This window comes from Phyllobates terribilis, unplaced genomic scaffold (genome assembly GCF_046119375.1).
Source record: "Phyllobates terribilis strain yellow unplaced genomic scaffold, ASM4611937v1 Scaffold_335__1_contigs__length_2066515, whole genome shotgun sequence".
Taxonomy (NCBI): Eukaryota; Metazoa; Chordata; class Amphibia; order Anura; family Dendrobatidae; genus Phyllobates; species Phyllobates terribilis.
Window position 1 is genome coordinate 1,563,736 of NW_027363095.1, and position 22,745 is coordinate 1,586,480.

Below are 22,745 nucleotides of genomic sequence, written 5' to 3' on the forward strand. Positions count from 1 at the left end.
CTTTGCAGGTGACATGAGCATCGGAGAATAGGTAATAAGGTGAGTATTATACAACTTGTACACACACGGCTCCGCTCCGTACACCTCGTACACACGCGGCTCTGCTCCGTACACCTCGTACACGCGCGGCTCCGCTTCGTACACGCGCGGCTCCGCTCCGTACACCTCGTACACACGCGGCTCTGCTCCGTACACCTCGTACACGCGCGGCTCCGCTCCCTACACCTCGTACACGCGCGGCTCTGCTCCGTACACCTCGTACACGCGTGGCTCCGCTCCGTACACCTCGTACACGCGTGGCTCCGCTCTGCACGTCTCGTACACGCCCAGCTCCGCTCCGCACCCCTTGTACACACACGGCTCCGTACACCTCGTACACACGCGGCTCTGCTCCGTACACCTCGTACACGCACGGCTCTGCTCCGTACACCTCGTACACACGCGGCTCCGCTCCGGACACCTCGTACACACGCGGCTCTGCTCCGTACACCTCGTACACACGCGGCTCCGCTCCGTACACCTCGTACACACGCGGCTCTGCTCCGTACACCTCGCACACACGCGGCTCTGCTCCGTACACCTCGTACACACGCGGCTCTGCTCCGTACACCTCGTACACGCGCGGCTCCGCTTCGTACGCCTGGTACACACGCGGCTCCGCTCCGTACACCTCGTACACACGCGGCTCTGCTCCGTACACCTCGTACACACGCGGCTCTGCTCCGTACACCTCGTACACACGCGGCTCTGCTCCGTACACCTCGTACACACACGGCTCCGCTCCGTACACCTCGTACACACGCGGCTCTGCTCCGTACACCTCGTACACGCGCAGCTCTGCTCCGTACACCTCGTACACGCGCGGCTCTGCTCCGTACACCTCGTACACGCGCGGCTCTGCTCCGTACACCTCGTACACGCGCGGCTCTGCTCCGTACACCTCGTACACACGCGGCTCTGCTCCGTACACCTCGTACACGCGCGGCTCCGCTCCGTACACCTCGTACACACGCGGCTCTGCTCCGTACACCTCGTACACGCGCGGCTCTGCTCCGTACACCTCGTACACGCGCGGCTCCGCTCCGTACACCTCGTACACACGCGGCTCTGCTCCGTACACCTCGTACACACGCGGCTCCGCTCCGTACACCTCGTACACACGCGGCTCCGCTACATCCACACTGTAAACCCCTCCTGACCCCACACATAAACTTCAGCTCATCCAGCACCATAACAACCAGCACAGCAGAGTCCTGCATTCACTGAGGCCCCTGATCATGTGACCCCTGACTCCTCCTCTCCTGTGACCTCATCACAGCTCCTGTGCGCACAGAGCAGCCATATATGTGGTGGCGGCTCTGCAGGTGGAGGTATGTGGAGACCCCATTACTGGCGCAGGGGGCATTAACCCCTTCAGCACCGAGACTCTTTTGGGGTCTTGTGTTGCCCCTTTATATGAATCATAAGGTTTTTTAGATACATATGACCCAACTATGGAGACAGGAAGGGAGGAAACGTATTGTTCTCATAGTACAGGACCCCTTTACTGGCCCCACAGTGTAATGCCCCCATTATGCCCCTTATGCAGGATATATGATGACCCCACAGTGTAATGACCCCATTATGCCCCTCATGCAGTATGTATGATGCCCCCCACAGTGTAATGCCCCCATTATGCCCCTTATGCAGTATGTATGATGCCCCCACACAGTGTAATGCCCCCATTATGCCCCTTATGCAGTATGTATGATGCCCCCACACAGTGTAATGCCCCCATTATGCCCCTTATGCAGTATGCATGATGCCCCCACACAGTGTAATGCCCCCATTATGCCCCTTATGCAGGATGTATGATGCCCTACACAGTGTAATGCCCCCATTATGCCCCTTATGCAGGATGTATGATGCCCCCACACAGTGTAATGCCCCCATTATGCCCCTTATGCAGGATGTATGATGCCCCCACACAGTATAATGTTCCCCCAGTAGTGCCTGAGGTCCTGTAGTTGGAATAATCCCTCTGGAGTTGGTTTTCCCTTTGCCTGCTCCCCTACATGTATACCCTCGAGCATGTATACATGCATGTAGGGGAGCAGGCCTTACTATATATCGAGGCTTTGTACAGTAATATACCGCATGAGGATGGTATCAGGAGTAAGACATTTCTTGAAATCGAGATCAATAGAGTGTAGCAGACATAATGACTTCATGGAGGATCTTCTAAAATTCACTCTTACACATAACTTCTTTCTTTTTGACAGGAAGTACTTCCACCAGCTCAGGGGTACTGCAATGGGGAGCCGCTGTGCCCCCTCGTATGATAACCTATTCCTGGGCTGGTGGGAGGAAACCACACTATTCAGGGATGATCATAAGTGGTGGCAGCCATATATTGGGGTATGATATTTGATATATTGACGACATTTTTATCATCTGGTCAGAGACGAGTGAGCAATTTCTTGAATTTGTCTGGGAACTCAATATCTATACAGTGGGCCTGAGATTTATAAAAGAGTTTAAATATTACCAGTTGCCTTTCCTGGATGTACCAGTCAAGAAAGAACGGGATGGGACCCTAGGGACACTCATCTACCATAAACCTACAAGCACTAATAAACTATTGAAGTGGGATACCCACCACCCCATCCTCCTTAAAAAAAGCAATATCCAAGGGCCAATTTTTACGGTTGAGAAGAGACAGCTCTAATGTTACAGATTTTAATATACAGGCAATAGACATGAACACCAGATTCATGGAAAAGGTACCTACAGTACATTTTGGATTCCACATGATTGTTTGCAGAAAATCGGGAGAGACAGACACTCCTCCATACCTAACCAAGAGAGCAAGAAAAAGATGGGATAACAGGAGTAATAGGAATTTATCACAATCAGAGTAACCATATCTTTAATATCCTCAGAAAACCCTGACCAACCGGGACCTGAGGGTGCTGTGGGATCTACTCCCACAATAACTTTCAGAAAGGGTTGGTCAATTAGGGACCGTTTAGTGCATAGTTTCTATAAAAACCTGCACCCAAGTGGACTTGGCTGGATAGAAGAGTCTGCGGTTTCTTTAGATGTGGATAAAGTTGTACATGTAATTGGATGAGACCATGTACTGTACAATCTTTCTTGAGTTCCTCTACAGGTAAAATCTTTTTCCAGAGGGATTATTCCAACTGTAAAACCTCAGGACTTGTATATGTGGCCACATGCACCTGCCTCCTAGATTATGGATGAACGACCAAGAGGCAGTCTAGAATGAGGGTGGGGAAGGGGGCATTTGGGTAATTTATGCCATGGTCAGGATGCCCCAATTAGTGAGACACATGAACAGTGCACATTCAGGTGAAACATCTTTTGTTTCGTTGCGGTGGTTAAACCCAGTGTCAGAGGAGGTGATCACAATAGATATATCAAAAAGGAAAGCGAGTGGATTTCCAGACTGGATTCACTGGCCCCTAAGGGACTTGATGAGCAAATTTCCTATGCCTGTTTTGTGTGAATACAGCCCCATTCTGGATTACATTTTTGGATTTTATACTCTACCCATTTCTACTCAGTTCCCTGTGAATGGGGTTCACATATTGTTGTACTTCATCAAGATATCTGAGCTCCTATATCAGAATTAGTTCTTATCAGTTATATCACACATATACTATTTAGTAATTAACAAGTGCGGTGATCATTGTATATCTCCAATTATGTAATAGGGGTCAAATTTGGCCATTTAGGAATATACTGTGGGCTCTGATCCCATATTTTATGTAGTGATAAAGTGGATCTACATGTCTATTGCTTGATGGGAAGATGTGCAATACTTGATTTTAGTTTCCCATGACTCTGATCTCAGAGACAGGACTTTTCTATATGGGAGGAATGCAATCCAGATTCAGCATGCTCTCCGGCGTAGAACGCACACGTCCGGACATGCACAATCGCAGACAATGACCCTAGATGCTCTCCGGCGTGGAATGCATAACTACGGTCATGCGCAGTGAAGGGTATGAGTAGCGTGGCAGCAATCACTTTATCTGCCGTTAAACTTTATAGCACGTCACTTTCGGACATGCACACTAGGAGATGGACATTATCGGACCTCTTGCGTGTGAGAAGAAGCGCAAGTGCAGTACATTATTGTAGACAGACTCTATTCTATATATCTTATGACAATTCACCTCTAGGAATGGGAATGAGCCTCCTAGTCTGGGAGGGGTTTTGGATGAAGTGGGATATTTAAACATGGACACCTGGCTATTAGGCACACTATGCTGAACATCATGAATTATCATCCCTGTATCAAGCCTCCTGATAAACCTGTTGGGGAAATGCGTTGATGGCGGATTATTTAAAGATTCTCTGAAGAGTACCATACCCTTTCCTTTACATATACCTTGAGACATACGTGGTCCTATTTAATGTATCCGTGTATTTTTTGATATATATATCAGGGTTATCTAGGGCTTATGAGGGACAGCCACCGTGTGTGGGGATGCCATTGTCGTCTCTTAGGTGTAACCGTTTTGTTTAGGTACAGGATAGCGTAAGCCATTCAGCTTGTAGTTTTGCTAGTTTTAAGTATATATATGTTGTTAGTCGAGTTTTTAGTGCATATATTTTAATTTGGGGGGCAGAGGGTTGCCCACAGTACTACCCATTAGCCACACAATTTTTTACCACCCATCTCACCGACTACTCCACGGCAATTATTAAAAACTCAGCACCATTCTTGGTGCAGATACTAATGAACCCAGAACCTATGAGATATTTACCACACAATAGTTGGATAGGCAGGGGCATATCATCCATAGTGGCAGCCCATGTGGCCACTATAAGGCCTATGAATTGAGAGGGCTCGGTGCGGGTCAGCAACGGGCACCCTCTTCTTCCCAATCATCAAAATTTCAGCTATACCCACATTCTCGTGATGGTAATACTATTGAATAGGATAATGAATCAGGAAGTCGAAAGCTCCCTGATCCATCATTCAGCCTTCGCCTGTGAATCTGAGTCTCTGTGCACTGCAGGCACAATGATGTCACTACATTACACCTGTAGTATGGAGCCTCAGTACTCACACTGCACAGACCGGAGGAGTGCACCCGGGAACGGGGTTGGTTGAGTAGAGTGTGTGTGTTTTTTTTCTTAATATCAGGAATTATGGGGGCACCATATTAATTGAAGGGCTGTTGGGGCTCTCATACAGAGTGGGCGGCTGGTGGGGGCCATTAAACTGTGTTGGGCGCTTTGATGGACTTTAATGGCCTCCATATTGAGTGCGTGTCCTCATTTTGTTTAGCAGGCTATTGTAGCCATAATACTTTATGAGGGGCTGTGGGGGCCATCATACTTTGTGGGTTCCATTATATTGTGTTGGAGCCTCATTCTGAGCTACATGGGCATAAAGGAGAACAATTTCCTGGTGATGAGTCAGATAGGGATAATTAAGTGAGAAATACAAATTTTTGGTCTACCTGGTGAATCCGGATTTCAAGGCGAGAGCATAGCAGAGACAAAGAGCAGAGAGTGGAGTAGAGAAGGAGATCTTGTGAGGATCGGAGGTTGTGTGTAGAAAAGTACCGGGAAACTAGGTCACAGATGTATGGAGGAGACAGGTTGTGGATGGCTTTGTATGTCATGGGTAGGGCTTTGTCCTGGAGTCTCTGGGTAATGGGGTACCAGTGAAGGGATTGACAGAGGGGAGAGGCTGGGGAATAGCGAGAAAGTCCAAGGTTACCCCAGGGGCAGCTAGCTTGCGGGACTAGGGAGAATGAGCAGTCATTGTGGTGAGATGTGATCTTAAGAGTAGAGTGGAAAGTTGATCTTCCGTGATGGCGGAGAAGCTGGTTTTGGAGGAGGAGGGCTGAGTAGATATGAGCAGGGGCTGTGGGGGTTGTCGGCCAAAGCATTCTCTGATGTTATCAATCTTCTGCTTGAAGAATGAGGCAAAGTCTTCAGCTAAGTTGATTGGAGAGGAGGATGTGCTGGGGGATGGAGGAGAGAATTGAAAGTGTTGAATAGCTGTTTAAGGTTGTGAGAAAGGGAAGCTATGACAGATGAGAAGTATGTTTGCTTCGTTGCAGTGAGTGTGGACTTGAAAGTATTGAGGGACTGTTTGATTGCGATGAAGTGCTCTTTGGAGTGGGATCTTTTCCATCTCCGCTCAGCAACTCTGGAAGCCCACCTCAGTTCTTTAGTCAGGCTAGTGTGCCAGGGTTGCCTTTTAATTTTGTGAGCTTTGGTATGTCTGAGAGGGGAAGCCGATTTGAGAGATGCAGATATAGTGGTGTTATATAAAGCGGCAGCATCTGCATTGTGTAAGGAATTTATGTTTGCAAGAGGGAGAAGAGACTCAGAAAGTGAATGTAGATCAAGGTGTTTAAGATTTCTGTGAGGGTGTGCAGGTTTGTGGAGTGGGGATTCTGCACCTGGAGAGGAGAGGGAAGAGAATGTAAGTAGGTTGTGGTCAGAAAGAAGGAGAGGTGAGTTAGAGAGGTTAGATAGGGAACGGAGGCGGGTGAAGATGAGGTACAAAGTGTGGACATCTTTGTGTGTGTCTTTGGAGGACCATTGAGCGAGGCCGAAAAAGGAAGTGAGATATAGACGCTTAGAGGCAGCTGAGAGGGAAGTGTCAATGGGGATGTTGAAGTCACCCATGATGATAGTGGGGATGTCAGCGGAAGGGAAATGATAAGGACGATTCCTTATCTTAGACTAACAGGATTTAAGCAAACAATTGTCTGGAGAGGAAGCTACAGTGTCGCCAAACTGGGACATGAGTTCTCCTACGAAGAACGGAAGATGAAATGCCACAGCAAGGAGCATGTAGCCCTCATTGAATGTACTTTGAGAGTACCAGTGAGGAGTCGTACAGATACACCTCAGCCAGTGAGGTACCATATTTTTCGCACTATAAAACACACCGGACCATAGGACGCACCTATAGAAAGGGAAAATAGAAAAAAAAATTAAGCAAAAAATGTGGTCATGATGCACCGTTAAGGGAGATGGGGTCTGCTGCTGACACTGTTATAGGGGTAATGTCCCCCAATTCTGTTCATAACCCCCATCCTGGTATATATGGCCCCCTCCTTCCTGTTATACGTGGCCCTCATCCCCCCTCCTGCTATGCATGGCAACCCTCCATCCTGGTATGCATTGCACCCCAATCCCCCATCCTGCACGGAACCCCAACAATCCCCATCCTGGTATGCATGGCACCCCTCATCCCCACCCTGGCATGCATGGCACCCCTCATCCCCACCCTGGCATGCATGGCACCCCTCATCCCCACCCTGGCATGCATGGCACCCTTCATCCCCATCCTGGCATGCATGGCACCCCTCATCCCTGTCCTGGCATGCATGGCACCCCTCTTCCCCATCCTGACATGCATGGCACCCCTCTTCCCCATCCTGACATGCATGGCACCCCTCTTCCCCATCCTGACATGCATGGCACCCCTCTTCCCCATCCTGACATGCATGGCACCCTTCTTCCCCATCCTGGCATGCATGGCACCCTTCTTCCCCATGCTGGCATGCATGGCACCCCTCTTCCCCATCCTGGCATGCATGGCACCCCTCTTCCCCATCCTGGTATGCATGGCACCCCTCTTCCCCATCCTTGTATGCATGGCACCCCTTATCCCTCTTCCTGTTATGCATGGCCCCTCTAATCCCTCATCCTGATATGCATGTCTCACCTCATCCTGGTATGCACGGCACCCCAATCCCCCATCCTGGTATGCACGGCACCCCAATCCCCCATCCTGGTATGCACGGCACCCCAATCCCCCATCCTGGTATGCACGGCACCCCAATCCCCCATCCTGGTATGCACGGCACCCCAATCCCCCATCCTGGTATGCACGGCATCCCAATCCCCCATCCTGGTATGCACGGCATCCCAATCCCCCATCCTGGTATGCACGGCATCCCAATCCCCCATCCTGGTATGCACGGCATCCCAATCCCCCATCCTGGTATGCACGGCATCCCAATCCCCCATCCTGGTATGCACGGCATCCCAATCCCCATCCTGATATGCACGGCATCCCAATCCCCATCCTGATATGCAATGCATGGCACCCCCCATCCCCATCCTGGTAGGCATGGCACTCCTCATGCCCATCCTGGTATGCATGGCACCCCTCCATCTTGGTATGCATGGTACCCCTCCATCCTGGTATGCATTGCACCCCAATCCCTATCCCCATCCTGGTATGCATGACTCCCCTCATTCCCATCCTGGTATGCATGGCTTCCCAATCCCCATCCTGGTATGCCCTTACACGGGGAAACGAGCTGCCGGAATAGTCGCTGCTCCCCACGCTGGGGCTATTGACGTGACTATTCACTCTCCTTAATAGCAATCACAGTGTAACCGCAGCGCGGCTCCTTCAGCGGTTCGATCATCACACGTGCCATTAAAGAGCATGAATATTCTCTACTCCCCACGCCTATGGGAGCGGCGAGTAGTGAATATTCATGCTCTTTAATAGTGGGCACACGTGACCGCCGAGCCGCAGCAGTAGCCGTGCAGCAGGCAACACTGTGAGCGCTATTAAGGCTATTAATTGGGCGTGGGGAGCGGCAGATATTCATTTTCTTTAGCAGCGGGGACAGTGTAGTCTGCAGTGGGTGGCTCCTGCCTCCTGTGCCCCGCTACGCTGCTGCCTCCTGTGCCCCGCTACGCTGCTGCTCCCCCCACAGACCCCACCAGCCACTGTGTGTGTGTGTGTGTGTGTGTGTGTATGTGTGTGTGTATATATATATATATATATATATATATATATATATATATATATTGGTACAGACCAAAAGTTTGAAAGTCTGGACACACCCCATGTAAAGATTTTTCTGTGTTTTCATGACTTTGAAAATTGTACATTCACACTGAAGGCATCAAAACTATGAATTAACACATGTGGAATTATATACTTAACAAAAAAGTGTGAAACAACTGAAAATATGTCTTATATTCTAGGTTCTTCAAAGTAGCCACCTTTTGCTTTGATGACTGCTTTTCACACTCTTGGCATTCTCTTGATGAGCTTCAAGAGGTAGTCACCGGAAATGGTCTTCCAACAATCTTGAAGGAGCTCCTAGACATGCTTAGCACTTGTTGGCCCTTTTGCCTTCACTCTGCGGTCCAGCTCACCCCAAACCATCTCAATTGGGTTCAGGTGTGGTGACTGTGGAGGCCAGGTCATCTGGCGTAGCACCCCATCACTCTCCTACTTGGTCAAATAGCCCTTACACAGCCTGGAGGTGTGTTTGGGGTCATTGTCCTGTTGAAAAATAAACAATGGTCCAACTAAACGCAAACCGGATGGAATAGCATGCCGCTGCAAGATGCTATGGTAGCCATGCTGGTTCAGTATGCCTTCAATTTTGAATAAATCCCCAACAGTGTCACCAGCAAAGCACCCCCACACCATCACACCTCCTCCTCCATGCTTTACGGTGGGAACCAGGCATGTAGAGTCCATCTGTTCACCTTTTCTGCGTCGCACAAAGACACGGTGGTTGGAACCAAAGATCTCAAATTTGGACTCATCAGACGAAAGCACAGATTTCCACTGGTCTAATGTCCATTCCTTGTGTTCTTTAGCCCAAACAAGTCTCTTCTGCTTGTTGCCTGTCCTTAGCAGTGGTTTCCTAGCAGCTATTTTACCATGAAGGCCTGCTGCACAAAGTCTCCTCTTAACAGTTGTTGAAGAGATGTGTCTGCTGCTAGAACTCTGTGTGGCTTTGACCTGGTCTCTAATCTGAGCTGCTGTTAACCTGCGATTTTTGAGGCTGGTGACTTGGATAAACTTATCCTCAGAAGCAGAGGTGACTCTTGGTCTTCCTTTTCTGGAGCTGTGCTCATGTGAGCCAGTTTCTTTGTAGCGCTTGATGGTTTTTGCAACTGCACTTGGGGACACTTTCAAAGTTTGTCCAATTTTTCGGAATGACTGACCTTCATTTCTTAAAGTAATGATGGCCACTCATTTTTCTTTACTTAGCTGCTTTTTTCTTGCCATAATACAAATTCTAACAGTCTATTCAGTAGGACTATCAGCTGTGTATCCACCAGACTTCTGCACAACACAGCTGATGGTCCCAGACCCATTTATAAGGCAAGAAATCCCACTTATTAAACCTGACAGGGCACACCTGTGAAGTGAAAACCATTTCCGGTGACTACCTCTTGAAGCTCATCAAGAGAATGCCAAGAATGTGCAAAGCAGTCATCAAAGCAAAAGGTGACTACTTTGAAGAACCTAGAATATAAGACATATTTTCAGTTGTTTCACACTTTTTTGTTAAGTATATAATTCCACATGTGGTAATTCACAGTTTTGATGCCTTCAGTGTGAATGTACAATTTTCATAGTCATGAAAATACAGAAAAATCTTTAAATGAGAAGGTGTGTCCAAACTTTTGGTCTGTACTGTGTGTAATATATATATATATATATATATATATATATATATATATATATATATATATTCACTCACTCACTCACTCACTCACTCACACACACACACACTGGGCCATTTATGGATACACCTAAATTAAATGGGAATGGTTGGTGATATCAACTTCCTGTTTGTGGCACACTAGTATATGGGAGAGGGAAAACTTTTCCAGATGGGTGGTGACCATGGCGGCCATTTTGAAGTCGACCATTTTGGATCCAACTTTATTTTTTTCAATCGGAAGAGGGTCATGTGACACATCAGACTTATTCAGAATTTCATAAGAAAAACAATGGTGTGCTTGGTTTTAACGTAACTTTATTATTATAACTTATAAAATGTGTTCAAAGTGCTGCCCATTGTGTTGGACTGTCAATGCAACCCTCTTCTCCCTCTCTTGACACACTGATAGCAACACCACAGAAGAAATGCTAGCACAGGCTTCCAGTATCCGTTGTATCAGATGCTGCACATCTCGTATCTTCACAGCATAGACAATTGCCTTTATATGACCCCAAAGATAAAAGTCTAAGGGGGTCAGATCGCGAGACCTTGGTGGCCATTCAACTGGCCTACGACAGCCAATCCTATTTCCAGGAAACTGTTCATGTAGGAATACTCGAACCTGACACCCATAATGTGGTGTTGCACCATCTTGTTGAAAAAACTCAGGGAACGTGCCATCTTCAGTGCATAAAGAGGGCAACACATCATCATGTAGCAATTTCAGATATCCAGTGGCACTGAGGTTTCCATTGATGAAGAATGGCCCCACTAACTTTTTACCCCATATACCACACCATACCATCAAGATACGAGATGTGCAGCATCTGAAACAACGGATACTGGAAGCCTGTGCTAGCATTTCTTCTGTGGTGTTGCGATCAGTGGAAGGGGGTTGCATTGACAATCCAACACAATGGGCAGCACTTTGAACACATTTTATAAATGGTCATAAACTTGTAAAAAACTCATGAAAGAATAAAGTTACATTAAAACCAAGCTCACCATTGTTTTTCTTATGAAATTCTCAATAAGTTTGTTGTGTCACATGACCCTCTTCCCATTAAAAAAAATAAAGTTGGATCCAAAATGACTGACTTCAAAATGGCCGCCATGGTCACCACCCATCTGGAAAAGTTCCCCCCCCCTCCCATATACTAATGTGCCACAAACAGGAAGTTGATATCACCAACCGTTCCCATTTAATTCAAGTGTATCCATATAAATGGCCCACCCTGTATATATTGCGTCTTATAAACGGTACTCGCAAATCAACTGGGAGCTGAGGTTACCCGTATGGTCCCCACAGGGGATGTTTGGCCTACTTATAATGATTTGCTAGACTGTTGTAGCTTATAACAAAAGTTAAGTACCGACACGTGTAACCGGTTCTTGACTCTGCATAATACAGAAGAAGCATCCATGAAGTGTTGTGTCTGCTATCTGATGTATATCAAGTTCTTGTAAAGTAAAGTTTATTTTTGGACTTTGGTCTCCCTCATTCATCTCCATACCATCTGGTCTCCGTTATGTATATATGGTTATATTTATGTTTTATATTTGGAGCTGTGATTTCAGTCTACTCCACTGTGTGTAGGATGTCTATAGGATAATAGAGTATAGTAAAGTTGTTATGGACGTGACTCAACCAATATTGTGCAGTGAGTCTGTTGTTCCTACAGTGACGGATGTTTCTTGTTGCTAAAACTGATCTATTTTTTTTCATGTTAAACTTTTTTTTAAAACTTTTTTTAACCCCTTAAGCCCCGGAGCATTTTTCGTTTTTGCATTTTCGTTTTTGCTCCCCTTGTTCCCAGAGCCATAGCGTTTTTATTTTTTGGTCAATATGGCCATGTGAGGGCTTATTTTTTGCGGGACGAGTTGTACTTTTCAACGCCATTACTAGTTTTATCATATTCTGTACGGGAAAACGGGAAAAAAATTCCAAGTGCGGTAAAATTGCAAAAAAAGTGCAATACCACAGTTGTTTTTTATTTATTTTTTTTACCATGTTCACTGAATGCTAAAACTGACCTGCTCTTCTTATTCTACAGGTCATTACGAGTTCATAGACACCAAACATGTATAGGTTCTTTTATATTTAAGTGGTGAAAAAAAATTCCAAAATTTGGTAAAAAAAAAAATTAAAAAATAGCGCCATTTTCTAAGACCCGTAGCGTCTCCATTTTTCGGGATCTGGGGCTGGTTGAGGGCTTATTTTTTGCGTGCCGGGCTGACGTTTTTATTGATACCATTTTGGGGTAGATCCGATGTTTTGATCGCCCGTTATTGCATTTTATTGCAATTTTGCAGCGACCAAAAAACGTAATTCTGGCGTTTAGAATTTTTTTCTCATTACGCCGTTTACCGGTCGGAATAATTCTTTTTTTATATTGATAGATCGGGCGATTCTGAACGCGGCGATACCAAATATGTGTATGTGGGTTTTTTTTATATATATTTTATTTTGAATGGGGCGAAAGGGGGGTGATTTAAACTTTTATATTTTTTTATTTTTTTTTATATTTTTAAAAACTTTTTTTTTTTACTTTTTGCATGCTTCTGTAGTCTCCATAGGAGACTAGAAGCAGCAACTATCCGATCGCCTCTGCTACATACAGGGGACGAGCAGGTCCCCTGCATGCAGCAGAAATGGTCCTGTGCTATGAGCGCCGACCACTAGGTGGCGCTCATAGCGACAAGATCATGACAACCACAGGCGTCTGCTGCAGACCCTGGGTTGTCATGCACGCCCATCGGCGACCCGCGATCACGTGACGGGGTCGCCGGTGGGCGGGGCTTATGACGCGCTACCCGGAAGCGCGCGTTAAATGCTGCTGTCGGAGATTGACAGCAGCATTTAACTGGTTAACAGCCGCGAGTGGATCGCGATTCCACCCGCGGCTGTTGCGGGCACATGTCAGCTGTAAGAATCAGCTGACATGTGCTCCGTTCAGTGAGGGCTCAGCGCAGCAGCCCTCACTGAACGGGGGGTACGCAAATATGCGTACTAATACGTCCCCGGTAAGTAAGGGGTTAAACAACACTGATTAGTGCGATCATACAACATACAAGCCTCTGATCACTCCGGTGATGCACTGTACTACTGTAGTGTCGTGTATCATCACTGCCTGTCACTGTAATACTAATGGCCCCATACACATGAGATAAGTGTTGGCTGAATGGTCATTTTGCAGATGGCTATCTCTCCCGACTCTACGATACACACAAATATTCCAGCTTTCCTGTGGTCTGTATGAGAGAGTCACCTCCAGACTCCTCTAGTGGAGGATTATCTACAGGAAGAACAAACGGATTAGCCTCTGGAATTCAGGATGCCAGATCCTTCTTTGCCCTGACATCATCTGACAGAAGGTCCCCAAATACATTATATAGTCGACCAAACCCCCCAAAATCAGTGCTTTCATCAACTTTAGTCTGATGTGTATGGGGGCGTTAAAAGTTTATTGGACGCTGCCTCTGGCCCGGCCTAATAGACTTTTGTACATTACAGGCCCAGGCACCATTATTAGGCATTTATGTATCGTTGTAACTAGGCAGCCCCATATTATCAAGACCTTGGGGGAGGAGGGACATTCAGCAAAACTCTACCAAACCTTAGATGCCATGTTTGTTTTTGTCAGCAGCAAGTGGGTAAACTGCCAGGGCTTTTGTTGCAGCCGCACCTATGATATCCCTGCGGTGTACATCTATGTTCTGATGCCCAAAAGAGGTTTTTTGTTTTTCTTAAATGTTTAACGTATTAAAAAATAAGAAAATTTCTTTTTGCATGTTTTTTTCTTTTTACAAGAATTGTTGGTACCAATTTTCTTTTGAAACATTTTAATATCTGCTTTTTTTCTGGTGTTTTTCTTGCAATATAGGAAAGCCTAAGGCCAGAAATAAACTCCATAAAACACTATACATGGAGACTTTGGTATCTAATAATTTCTGTCCGAGGTGTTTGAGAAAATAAAAAAGGTTTTTTAAATGCCTCTAACTTCTATGTGTGAATGAGACATAAGATCTAACGAGATAGAAGATTACAGTCCGGGGAAGACGGGAAACATTCATATAGACGGTTGGTGGAGATGTAGTCAGTGATGGACTCTGGCCAAATATGTTTATAGAGCCGTAGTAGAAGATGAAGATGTCGTCCTCATCATGAAGTAATTATTTCTCATGTCACGTGTAATCAATATCTCCTGCAGTATTGCTAATGCCGATTCCAGTGTTGGTAAATGAGATGAGAATTAGCAATAAGGAAGATGAGTCTATGAGAAAGGTATTCAGCTGCAGACTCCGAGGAAGAAACTGCTTGTTGTCTGTGGTCTAAAATATATAGGTTTTATTACTAGATGTAAAGAAGAAAACTACTGTAAAATAATAAATCTCCTCATATGTTTCCCTTATTATCTCCAGTAATAGTATTATTACACAGGATTTTTATGATGTTACATCGTCTCATCATCTTCTCATTCAGGTCTCTACAATATCGGATCCTCTCAGCGAAGATCTTTTATAGAAGAGAATTTTCCTGATTTTACCCATCAAAGATGGATATGGACAGAGACAAGATGGCGGAGAGGATATTACACCTCACCCTAGAGATCCTCTTCCAGCTTACTGGAGAGGTGAGAGATTCTGATGATGTCACATTACATCATTCTTATCTATGGGAATAACAGATGGACAGAACTGGAGAGGTGAGGACTCTGGAAATGTCTGTAGTGAGATTTATTAATGTGTCTCTCCATAACCAGGATTACACAGTAGTGAAGAAGACCTCTAGTGAGCACTGTCAGGACCCTATGTCTGAGAAATGGGGAAGATCCCTGAGCCCAATCACGGGGCCTCCACCTCACCCCCTGATACATGAGGACATCAATGACCAGAAGATCCTATAACTCACCTACAAGATGATTGAGCTGCTGACTGGAGAGGTGACACTGCTGGGAATGCTGGGATATTATACAGTAACGCTATGAAGGGATCGGGGGGGGTGACAATTTCATTGTATGTGTCAGGTTCCTATAAGGTTTCAGGATGTCTCCATCTATTTCTCCATGGAGGAGTGGGAGTATTTAGAAGGACACAAAGATCTGTACAAGGACGTCATGATGGAGGTTCCCCAGCCCCTCACATCACCAGGTAATAGACAGGACTAAATACACACGGCCTATAATTATCTGTATGTAAAGAATGAATTCAGTCCCTGTATGTGTTTCCTCCAGATCTATCCAGTAAGAGGACAACACCAGAGAGATGTCCCCGTCCTCTTCTTCCACAGGACTGTAAACAAGAAGATCCCAATGTTCCTCAAGAACATCAGGTAGATGGAGAGAAGGTGTCATGAGATCTCCCCTATGATGTGTAGACGGCTGTGAAGGTCTTGTGTTCAGTCTTGTTTTATCCACCAGTATTATATGTTTTATACTTGTGTAATGAGAACGGTGGAGATGGCAGGATTAGAGCTGATCATAGATGTGACTTCTCCACCTGTCTGTGACTTTTACAATATTTGTTTCAGGGTGAAGATCTGACCCATATTAATACTACAGAGACATATGTGAGGGGTGATGAGTGGTGTAAAGAGGAGATTCCTACATATGACTACCCAGGTGAGTAGTAATCACTGAATACAGAGAAGTCACAGATTCTTCTCAGTCACCGGCTGTGGCTGCTTTATTGGTAGTGTAGTCCGGCCGTATCACAATCGTGTGATCACCATTTTGCCGCTGGAGCATAACATTCGCCTCCATCTGAAAATGTTCAAATGACTTTGTGAATTGGGAAAGACCTTTTCTATAGAACTTACAACCTGGAGGATCCACCTCCCCCCTGGGATTAGAAGACGCTGACCGTTACCTGCCCAGATCTGTAAACTATAAAGCCAAATGACGGCGTACGAAGAATGTGCTGACAAGTTAGAAAATCACTTGAAGTTAAATATTATGATGGGCCTGTAAGAGAAAGCGGAGGGTAATGATGCAATAACAGCAGAGTTTCCTTTTATCTAAACTTTAAACTTTATTTTAAATCTAACTTCAAACAGGATTGTGATAAACTAAACAGAAAACATTACACGTCAGCCATGATATATCTCTAAGCTGTGCGTGGCTGATGGCTGTAATATACATTTATTCACGCCTGCAGGAGATGTGTTGGCATGGCTCGAGCCCTGGTTTCATGGATTCACTCCATGTCATAAATTCCATTATGTTTTCGATCCTAAGGAATTCAGATTACTGCACAATCTCTCCTGAAATGGGGGCACTAATACTTTCTCTAATCTCAAGTTTAGTGTTGGAGCTCTCCCCCCAAACATACGTTGTTGGGGATCTAACATAGAATAAAAAATATAATTTTTTTTTTACAGGTTGTGGTTGGATCAGGCTGCCTCACTTATGTGAGACTCTTAACACCCTGGTAGTCTTTGAAAAAAGATCTCCATTGCTTTTTCAAAATGTCCGAGATCTAAATTTAAGACGCCTCATCTCTGCACTATTATAAAAAGTTCTCTTTGAACGTCTAATATTTCTTCTTGAAACTCATCTGACAGAAAATATTGTCCCTTATGATAGTTTAGATTCCCAAGAGCCACCGAGCACCATACTCCAATTACCCCCGAGAGGTTTCACCACTAGTTTCTCATTTATTACTGATGGAGACTGCTGAGTTTGATCATTTCAGTAGATGTGTTATTGTCTATACTCACAGTTTTTGACTACAGTAGTTGGTGTCCAAAATACTCTGATTTAACCACTTCCCACAGACAGTTTTTTGTTGTTAATCAGGTCCCATTTTTCTAATCTAACGTGTCACTTTATATGGTGATAACTTTGGAATTCTTCACAAAGGATAATAGGAAACAAATGGACCTTACAAATTATTTTCCAACTTCTCTTGAATCCGACAATACCATGTATACGGTTGTACGTTACTGTCTGGGCACATGGCAGGTTAAGAAGGGAAGGAGCGCCATTTAGCTATTTGAATGCAGATCTTGCTGGGATAGTGTGCAGACACAATGTATTGGGGAAACTGTTCATGGTCACCTGGCATCTAAAAAGATGGCTACCATGAACAGGCTTGGCGCTATCTACTCCATTTTCTAGATCCCAGGGATTGTCTTGCTCATCACTTATTTAACCCCTCTACATGGATCTGGACTTGCACAGAGACCCCTAGGCTTCGGCCACGGTGTTATCTGCTGTTCTGTGGTGTGAGATGGCAAGAAGAATAGTCAGGTAGTTGGATCAGAACCAGGAGAGCAGAGAAAATACAAAATCAGAAGACACAAGAGTAGTCAGTAAACGGGCCGGGGTCACAACAGGAAACAAATACACAAGCCGGGAGCTGAGGACAGAGGACTGACCCAGAGGAGAACAAGGCTGTATCTGGCAGCTTCCGACAATATGCTTCCAGCTTTAGTAGGGTGTGGTGCTTTCCTGTTGGCTGAAGTAGGGCGCAGATTACTTCAGCGGGACAGCACACCCACCCATACTGCCAGACAGGATGGTACTACTGGTCACAGGCACTCGAATCCTAATGGCTGGATAGAGCCTGCGTCGCCCAGAGCTTCTGGTTCTGACGTCTCCTCCATCACCAGCGCCGCCTGCAGGATGAATAAGGCGGCTTCTGGCGAGAGAAGCAGACGTCGCAGCAGCAGATCCCAGAGGAGATGGGACCCACCATTTACAGAAGCCCTAATGTGACCAAATTGCAGAAAACCAGAGCAGTAGAAATTGCCATAAAGTGACTCCATTTAGGAAATTATAACCCTTAGTGATATAATCTATAGGAGTAGTGACTATTTTGATTCCACAGGCACTTTCCGGAAATTAGCACGCAGTGGATGTTGAAGATTGAAAATTACAAATATCTCATTTTATTACCCAACACATAGTGCCCAGATTGTGCTCCAGGAGACACACACCGTAAATTAAGTGAGTTCCTCTCACTATAGTAATGCCAAATACATGGAGGCTAAATGTTGTTTGGGCACAGAAGCGAGGGGGGGATTTGACTTTGGGAGAGCGGATTTTGCTGGATTGGTTTATGGAAGCCATGTTCATTCTAAAGAGCCTTTGAGAATTTAATAATGTGGAATCTTCTGTTTGACTTGAGTGGGGACTTGTTTTTTTGTGAGATGAGTAGAAGTTTTTATTGGTATTATTTTTCCCTACATAACATTTTTTGATGGCTTCTTATTCCATATTTTGGAGGCAGAATGAACAGTTGGACACCACGCTCTACTGGTTCATCCTATGAGGTTTTCTATTAGACTGTGAACTGTCATTCTGTCAATAACTTGCCATTTCTACAGACATTTCAAGTACAATTAACACAAGAATCCCATAGAAAAATAAAAAAAGATTGCATATCACTTCTAAATCAATCTAAAGAAACATATCCCTGGGCTACATGCTAATCCAGGAAAATGAAGAGATATCTATTTTATTAGGCACAAATCTAAAAAATATAGGAATATTTAAAATCCTCCATTTTTTTAGATTTGTGTCTAATAAAATAGATTTTTAAACTTGAGCATATATCTCTTCATTTCCCTGGATTAGCATGTAGCCCAGGGATCTGATTGTTTAGACATTTTAAGAAGAAATGTTAAAAAATATCAATTTCAAGGATATTTTATTCAAAATTAATAATTTTTGCTTTTCTTCTTGGCAGATGACTGTACCAGGAGATCAGAGGGACAGGAGATTTTTAAATGTGATGATCTTGAGATCCCACAGGATACAATTGAAGTGAATGCCATTACTCCTTCTATGAAACAGGTCCTATCTTCTGATTCATTACTGACTACTAAGGAAAATCAAAATAAAATAAGCATTACAAAACAAACTGCTCCTAAAGCAAAGAAGTCATTTTCACATTCAGAAAATGGAAATAGTTTTACCCTCGAGAAGTCTATTCTTAAACATCAAAAAATACACACAATGTATAATAGATTTTTTTATTCCAAATATGGAAAATGTTTTAACCAGAAATCAGTTTTTGTTAATCACCAGAGAAGTCACACAGGGGAGAAGCCTTTTTCATGTTCAGAATGTGGGAAATTTTGTAACCAGAAATCAGATCTTATTCGTCACCAGAGAACTCACACAGGGGAGAAGCCTTTTTCCTGTTCAGAATGTGGGAAATGTTTTACAGTGAAATCAAATCTTGTTAATCACCAAAGAACTCACAAAGGGGAGAAGCCTTTTTCATGTTTAGAATGTGGGAAATGTTTTAATCGTAAAATGATTCTTGATAGTCACAAGAGAACCCACACAGCGGAGAAGCCTTTTTCGTGATCTTTTTTTTTTTTAATCCAATACACTTTTGAGATTTTTTTCACTATTTTTTTTTTTACAAAACAAGAAACCAGTACACACAATAATCAAATAACATACCATAGGGATGACATACATGCATCTCTCCTGTATATCCTTTCAGCTTGCCCATTACCATCGGATAACTTGCAGTTACTATAGCTTACAATTAACATTCCACATAATATTGTAATAAACATTATAATCCTATACACATATAGGTGGGCTATATTGCCCATACCACATGTATATTGGAATTCCTTAACATTACAATGAAACATTAGACCTCGCCAATACCACGTTCCCCCATATGTCAAATTGTCTCTCCAACAATAATCCTCTTGATGGCATTCCAGGGGTATCCAACCATAAACCCCATATTTTCTCAAATGTATTCATTGAGTTTTGTTTTTTATATACCCCTTTTTCTAATCTGATAATGTTATTTATCCTATTTTTGCGTTCACTAATTTCTGGAGGTAAGGGGTTAATCCATTTGGATGCAATATGTTTCCTAGCTTGAAATAAAATATGTGAAATCCCTATTGAAATTGGGTTAAATTCCATATCATCTTCTAATATACCTAATAGGCATTTTTTGGGTCTGGTTGAATATCTATTTTATATACCCTCTTTATAATAGACAGAACTCCTTTCCAGTATTTACCTAACTCCCGGCATTCCCATAGCGTATGTAATAGGCCGCAGCATCCATGTTACATCCTGGACATTCAGCGGCAGTCCGGTATCCTATGTTACATAGGAATCTAGGCGTCTTATATTTCCTATGTATTAATATGATCTGGGAGAATCTCTGACCCTCATGTAAAGATAATTGGGGTACCAGTTCTAATACCACTCTCCATTGATCCTCAGAAATTGGACCTATATCTCCATCCATTTTTGTCTAGCTGGAGAAGGACATTTTTTTAAATAATTATCAAGAAGGATTCTGTAAATATCAGAAATACGACCCTTAGGATTTCCCTTCTCTAATACCAACTTAACAAAAGTATTATTTTCTATCCAAAAGGGAGTCCATCTTGATTGTGCATTAAATGAATGCCGAAACTGTAGATATTTATAGAATTGTTTATTTGCAACCCAAATTCCTCCTTTAATTGATCAAAGCACTTAAGTATCCCTTCAGACAATATGTTTTATATCGTATATATTCCTTTATCCACCCAACTGTGAAATCCCTCTAATTTATAGACCTCTGCATATTTATTATTAAACCATATAGGTGTAGATTCATTGCAGTCTCCTATTTCCATTATATCTTTACCCCTATCCCAGACCTTGTAGAGTAGAGCAAGTGTAGGGTATAGTGATTTCTTGTGCGTGAGGTCATTCAGTTCCACTATATGAATAGGAATATTCCACGGTGTCCTGAGGTAATTAACCCCTTAATACTATTTGGGTTTGCAGCGCTTTGCCACCCTCCCTAATGTTGCAATATAATATATTAGTGCATTAGGAATCGCCCATCCACCAGGTTCCTCGTCACTTTGTAGATATTCACATTTTATCCTAGATGATTTTTTTTCCATATAAGAGAATGAAACTTGCTATGAATTTTCTGAAAATGGGAATTATGGATCCAAATAGGGGCACTATGCAGAATGTATAAGAGTTGGGGCATCAATATGATTTTTAATAAGTTCCCTCTTCCTACAGCCAATAATGGTAATCTCCACCGCGCATCGATTTTCTTTTTATACTTTTCCAGAAGAAGATATAGATTCAGTGCAATGTAATCCGGAGATCTTTTTGTTATACTTATACCAAGGTATTAGAATTTCTCAACCGTTTGTATTCGTGTAGGTTCTAATATGCTGGAATTAGGGATATCATCAAATGGTAGAATAACCGACTTATCCCGATTAATGGACAGGCCTGACCATTCACCAAACTCTCCAATAATGTTCAGAATAGGATCAGTAGACGTCTGGATATCACCTACAGTAGAAACCAGAACTTTACATACATTATATAAAAGATACATCTGTGTTATGCACACGCCCGGGCTAAGCGGCGTGTGCGTGTGATTGGTAGTGATTCCACTGGACCGTGCCGGAGAGTGAATGCCTGGAGGGGCGTAACTAGGTATTCACCCGATCCGACCAGGGTCGCACGACGGCATACGACGCCAGTGCACCAAGGAGGAACCGAGCAGAGGGACCAGGTGCTACTCCAGGACAGACCCCGGACACGGCTGTTGACCCACACAGGGGAATACAGGAACAGACTGGTAGGCTGGCACACTGACTGGTGGGTATAGGCAGGCACGACTGGTATGCAGGCAGGCGGGTAAGCAGGCAGGGCAGGACAGGACTGCCGGAGCAGCGGGCAGAAGCAGGGCAGGACAGGACTGCCGGAGCAGCGGGCAGAAGCAGGGCAGGACAGGACTCTGTTCACACGGAACAGACAGGAAGGGAAAGACAGAGCCAGACACCCACAGGGTACTTGCAGTGAAGTAGCGAGTGGACCACAAACTCACAAACGGGAGTACAGAGACAACAGGCAGGAGTTAGGTACGAGTTCAGACTCTGCAGAAAAAGGAAGGGAACGGACATAGAGGAAAAACAGGTAAAGGATAGGAGAGAGTTCAGACTGGAACTGAGTGTACGGAGGAGACCGACACTGCAGCGGGATACAGGAGCGGGTCTGGGAATACTGCCCCCAGAGAGGCGGGAAGAACAGGCAAGGAGCGTGTTCAGACAGGACAGACAAGATACAGGAGCGGGTCTAGGTAATCGGCCCCTAGAAGGCGGGAGGAACAGGCTAGGAGCGTGTTCAGACAGGACAGACAAGATACACAGAAAGGACTCAGTTCAGACACGGGAACTAATACCGCAAAGCAGGAGACATACAGGACTCAGTTCAGACACGGGAACTAATACCGCAAAGCAGGAGACATACAGGACACAGT

General features: G+C 44.5%; 1 protein-coding gene across 2 annotated transcripts; it reads left to right on the forward strand.

The window, feature by feature from the left end:
- The first annotated feature begins 1,297 nt into the window (after positions 1-1,297).
- Positions 1,298-20,608, forward strand: LOC141221829 (uncharacterized). Of its 2 annotated transcripts, none has more exons than XM_073666595.1 (7): positions 1,298-1,370; positions 14,959-15,109; positions 15,239-15,418; positions 15,503-15,626; positions 15,710-15,807; positions 16,006-16,096; positions 19,167-20,608. In XM_073666595.1, exons 3-7 carry the CDS (start codon positions 15,395-15,397, stop codon positions 19,790-19,792), a joined length of 963 nt encoding a protein of 320 aa, XP_073522696.1. In that variant the 5' UTR covers positions 1,298-1,370; positions 14,959-15,109; positions 15,239-15,394; the 3' UTR covers positions 19,793-20,608. The 2 variants fall into 2 exon arrangements, with proteins under 2 accessions (XP_073522696.1, XP_073522697.1); XM_073666596.1 differs by having other exon boundaries at positions 15,548-15,626.
- Positions 20,609-22,745: the final 2,137 nt, after the last annotated feature.

Coding starts and splice junctions, on each gene's coding strand:
- LOC141221829 (XM_073666595.1), top strand. CDS start 15,395: ATGATTGAGCTGCTGACTGGAGAG. Junction 15,419..15,502: donor TTGAGCTGCTGACTGGAGAG/GTGACACTGCTG, acceptor TGTATGTGTCAG/GTTCCTATAAGGTTTCAGGA. Junction 15,627..15,709: donor CCAGCCCCTCACATCACCAG/GTAATAGACAGG, acceptor TGTTTCCTCCAG/ATCTATCCAGTAAGAGGACA.